The sequence below is a fragment of the Monopterus albus genome, unplaced genomic scaffold, assembly GCF_001952655.1.
Source record: "Monopterus albus unplaced genomic scaffold, M_albus_1.0 scaffold245.1, whole genome shotgun sequence".
Classification (NCBI taxonomy): Eukaryota; Metazoa; Chordata; class Actinopteri; order Synbranchiformes; family Synbranchidae; genus Monopterus; species Monopterus albus.
This window is the reverse complement of record NW_018128125.1, coordinates 600,869-605,457: the sequence shown is the minus strand read 5'-3', so window position 1 is coordinate 605,457 and position 4,589 is coordinate 600,869. Positions and strand designations below refer to the sequence as shown.

The 4,589-nt window shown below is 41.0% G+C and overlaps 1 protein-coding gene across 1 annotated transcript in view; it reads left to right on the top strand.

Moving 5' to 3' along the window:
- The first annotated feature begins 1,902 nt into the window (after window positions 1-1,902).
- LOC109972058 (aldehyde dehydrogenase 2 family member) overlaps window positions 1,903-4,589 on the top strand; it is a 61,440-nt gene continuing 58,753 nt past the window's right edge. Inside the window, exon 1 of the mRNA XM_020620667.1 lies at window positions 1,903-2,100. Coding sequence (XP_020476323.1) covers window positions 1,984-2,100 — 117 coding nt within the window. The 5' untranslated portion in view covers window positions 1,903-1,983. The remainder of the gene's footprint in view (window positions 2,101-4,589) is intronic.

The window sequence follows — 4,589 nt, the reverse complement described above, 5'->3', positions numbered from 1 at the left end:
GCTGGAGAATGAGCCAGAGGACTAAACCAGAATTTAGTTTCAAACCAAAACAACAAACTAGTTTCATAAATCTTACCTGGACAATTTGCAGTTTTTTTTCATCATCTAATTCAGCTTTCAAGGTTCTCTCCTTATTGTATCGCTCAGCGCACCGATTGTGGTGCTACCACAGTGTTGAGGCATGCATTTAATGCAACATTAGTTGAAGTTGAGCCTCAAGCTCCAGGTGTTATAAATATTGCTTGATTCCCACCCACTTCTAAGCTGCTCTGTCTGCACCCTTTTAAAGACACAGGCAGTATTGCATGAATTCAGCTTAAGCAGTATTTAATCAGAGCATGATACTTTTAGAGCACAAGCTGGCACACATTTTTCTGACTTTACTCTCTGTATGTGGACATCTTCTGAAACTTAGACAGATCATTCTTTAGGATGAAAGGAGCCTATCCTGAGGTATCAAAATGTTCAGGTTTTTCAGGACATTGTGGTGTGTTTTCAAGTTTTTTTTTACAACTTTCATACTTTTGAAAATATTCAGCATTTATTTTCACAATTTTGCCCCTTTTAAATAAATGGGGAAATTCAACTTCAGCATACTGTAAGCTATCAAAATGTTCAGCTCTTCAAGGACATTCATGCTTGCTTTAAGGATTTTTTAAAAACCTTATATCTTTGAAATATATAGCTTTATTTTGAACGTTTTGCCCCATTCTAATGAATGGGGAAATTCTACATCAGCATACTTTCAGGTATCAGAATATTCAGCTCCTCAAGGACATTCATGCTCCTCTTCAGATGTTTTCTAAACTTCATTCCATTGAAATATTTAGCCTTTTTTTTGAAAGGGTTCCCTGATTCAAATGAATGGGAAAATTGTACTTCTGTATACTTTCAGCTATTTCAAGTAGCAAAATGTTCAGCTCTTCAAGGACATTCATAGTTTTATTCAGAATTTTTCTAAACTCCTTACTTTTTATAATATTTAGCTTTATTTTGAAAATTTGCCCCATTCAAATAAATGGGAAAACTCCAGCATAATTTCAGCTAGAAAAGTCATTCAAATGTCAAAATGTTCAACATTTACAGGGCAGTGCTTCAGCACTCAGTATCCATATGCATTTTCTTCAGAAAATGCATTTTTCTAGTTAATTAATTTATTCTGTTTTAAAATCTTTTATATGCACCTAATCCCTGTTGCAACATGGAATAATGCTGTAGCCATGCTGGTTGCACATAACGTTGTTCAATAACCATATGGAGGGGGAAAAAAGCACGAGCAGATGTTTTCCCACAGAAACAAGATGAAGACCAGCCTCTGGTATGATGGAGGTTTGGTACTGAGCTGCTGAATTATGGAGGTCTGCCATTTGTCTGCAGGCAGGTCCCTCTTGTAAAGCAAGCTTCTTCTTGTTCTTCTAATAGATTTCTGGCAGATTGTAGGCTACAGTGTGAGGTGTAATGACAGACTAGGACAAAGAGAGGTAAGCTAAAAAGGTCTTGAACAACTGCTGGAATGGAATCCAGTAAAGCCCCAAATTAAAAATTCTGTGTATTTCAAAATGAGGTCATTGGAGTTTAAAAATTAGGTGGTTGTTATTATTATTCTTATTTTTTTTTATTATTTAACCCGCTGTCAACAATTACTATATTTTTGGAACAAAATGCAACTGTTGTTCTGAATAAAGGAATTATGAAGAGATCAGAATCAGAATCAGTTTTTTGATTGCTGGTACAGCGCTGTATTATTATTATTCGTAGTAGTATTGTTAGTAGTAGTAGTAGTATTTTTACATGCTGTAGCGACTCCCTATAACAGTATGGGATGATGAGGTGGAGGACGTGGGCGGGATTGTGGTTGTCTAGCCCCGCCCCCATATTTTAGAGTTCTGGCTCCGCCTTCTATAGCTTCCTTATTATCCTTGACTGGGTCTTAACACGGGCTTGTTTATGTTGTGTTTGACGTGAAGGAAGGAGTTCTGTATCATGCTTCGTACAGTGTTTTATCGGGCCCTTCCCAGATTAGGCAGACTGTCGGCGTGTCAGTACTCTGGTATTGCCATCCCAGCACCCAACACTCAACCCGAGGTCCACTATAATAAGGTATGACATTTGTTAACCCCATTGAGGGGCGTTGGCGTGGTGTTCGATGTTGTCCAACTGCTTAATCAACAAGTGTGCGTTAATGCATTGTGGAACTACGGTTAAAGTGAGAATTTACCAGGGAGGAGCTTTTTGACTGCTTCTAAATAATAATTGTGCTATCGTGTTTTAGCGGTAACCGCAGGTTTGCGTTAAAACATGTGAGAAAAGAGCTGAGGTCCTTGTCAACTAGTTCCTGTTACTGAAAGGACGCGCTGCTAGCTTTTTGAAGAGCAGGCCGTTCCGATGTTTCCACTTTGTCCTCCTCTGCGCCAGTGTTCCAGTTTAAATGGGGGTTCAGGTTAACTGGTGACAGTAGTGTGTGAGACAAATGTGTCATAGGCGTTTTTTGAGAACCCAAAGTCAACCAGGAAATTAACATTCATTTCTTCGTATATACGGGCCTAAAATATGACAGTCGCACGAAAGTATTATCACTCCTTACGAAAATCATTCGTTTTGAAGGGGCGAAATTGACTACTCATACGTGCTAGGTTGGATTTACTGACGCTTTATCGTTTGTACGCCACAGAGAGCAAAGTGACTCGAACGGATCCGGGTCGGAGTCCACTTGCACACCGCGGCAAATCCGCAACGGAAATGGATCACTGATCCAATGCAAACCCGACCCTGATCCAACCCATGGGCGGTGTTAAAATCAAGTGACATCCGTTATAGATCAGTACATGGGGACACAGTATGTATTTTGTTCTGCTCATCCGCCCTGAACCCGTTTCAGGTCCGCTATTTAAAATAGCTCATTTGGCAAAAATCACGTCCAGAAATATCTAAAATCTTGCTTACTAATACTTTGGCTGCTTTATAAATACTAGAATAACCTGATAATCTGTCTGAGGAAATGAGCACACACCAGAAGATTTGAGAAGAAATTACCTAAAATCAATAAAACATTCCTCATGAGACACCCAGCGTTTGCATACTTTTTTTTATAAGGAAATCCCAGTAGAAATACTGTTTGCATTATCAGTAGCTCTGATACATTTAATCAATTTTGTGGCATCTGTACTTGAGTATTTCCTTTTTCCACTACTTTAAACTTGGGCTTCATTTCAGGGACAAATGTATCTTTTACTGCACTACCTGTATCTTAAAACTTCAGGTACTTTTAAGACTCAGATAAATAAAACTAACAATATAATCCTGTCTTTAGTGATCCTCAAACGAAATTCAAACATTAGCAGTATGTAAAGTACTTCATATTATCTCCACCAGCTTTATTAAATGTCATGTACACTATAATGTATCAGTAGTGTCAGGGACCAAGCAGTAAGGCAAAAGACACAGCTTTCAAAGTTCAAAATAAAGGGTTTTTTATTAACCCAAAAGCAAGAAAAATACAAAATTAACATCAGATAAATTGGGCCCTAAAAGAGGTCAACAAAAGATAAGGAAACTCAAAATACAGCAAACTGAACTGTCTAATACTTCAACAAAACCAACTGACCTCACATGGTGAAGGCCAGGGGCCCGTTTCAAGAAGGAGTAAAAAAAACGATGCAACAGTACTGAGCATAATTACTGTTCACAGCATTCAGTGAGGAGCACAGATCAAAGAGTCCATAATCCTGAGTTTTTGACATGAACACGAACTGGCGTTACTAGCAGGACAACATATGATAATCTGGCGACGGGGACGCACCAACACCGACCCTATATACTGCTCCGATAATTGAGAGCAGGTGTGCCTCGTCGCCTGGAACGCACCCTCACCTGTGCAGGGCTGGAGCTGCTGGAACTACCTGTGCCTGCTACCGAGGTACAGGGGGCGGCCTGGGTCACAGATGTGACAGGAGGTATGTTTTTGTTTCTGAATTGCTTTAACGGAGGAACGTGTTTTGTTTTTGAACTGCTTTAATGGAGGACTGTTTTTGTTTCTGGACTGCTTTAACGAAGGAATGTGTTTTGTTTTTGAACTGCTATAACGGAGGACTGTTTTTGTTTTTGATCTGCTTTAGTGGAGGTATGATTTGTTTCTGAAATGACTTCCCCGGCACTGGTTACTGTGGATTGTCTTTATTTGAGTTACTGGCCCGGGCTGGCATAGCGCTGGCACTAGCCCCACTCTGCACACCTCAGCACCAGAATCTACACCGCCACATTCTTCTCGACCACTACCAACCTGCTCTGCCATCTGCTGAGACCTCCCAGACTACTCATCTGCTCCGGTCTCCTGTGATTGCCTCCCCAGTCAGCTCGGCCATCCTGCCCTGGGCCAACAGTCTTCACTACGCAGGTTCCCTGTATGATGTTCTAGACTTCTCCCCCTCGTCTGCCTGTAGTCCTCCCTCACTCTCTCCCTCTCTCCCACACAGTGCCAAACCTTTCCGCCGACCTTGGGTTGTCCTTCAGTTGCTACAGCTGCCCCAGCTGCCCAGGGATCCTTCTCGCTTCTCCGTGCCTGGCCCCCGCCACCCCCTTTCACTTTTTTT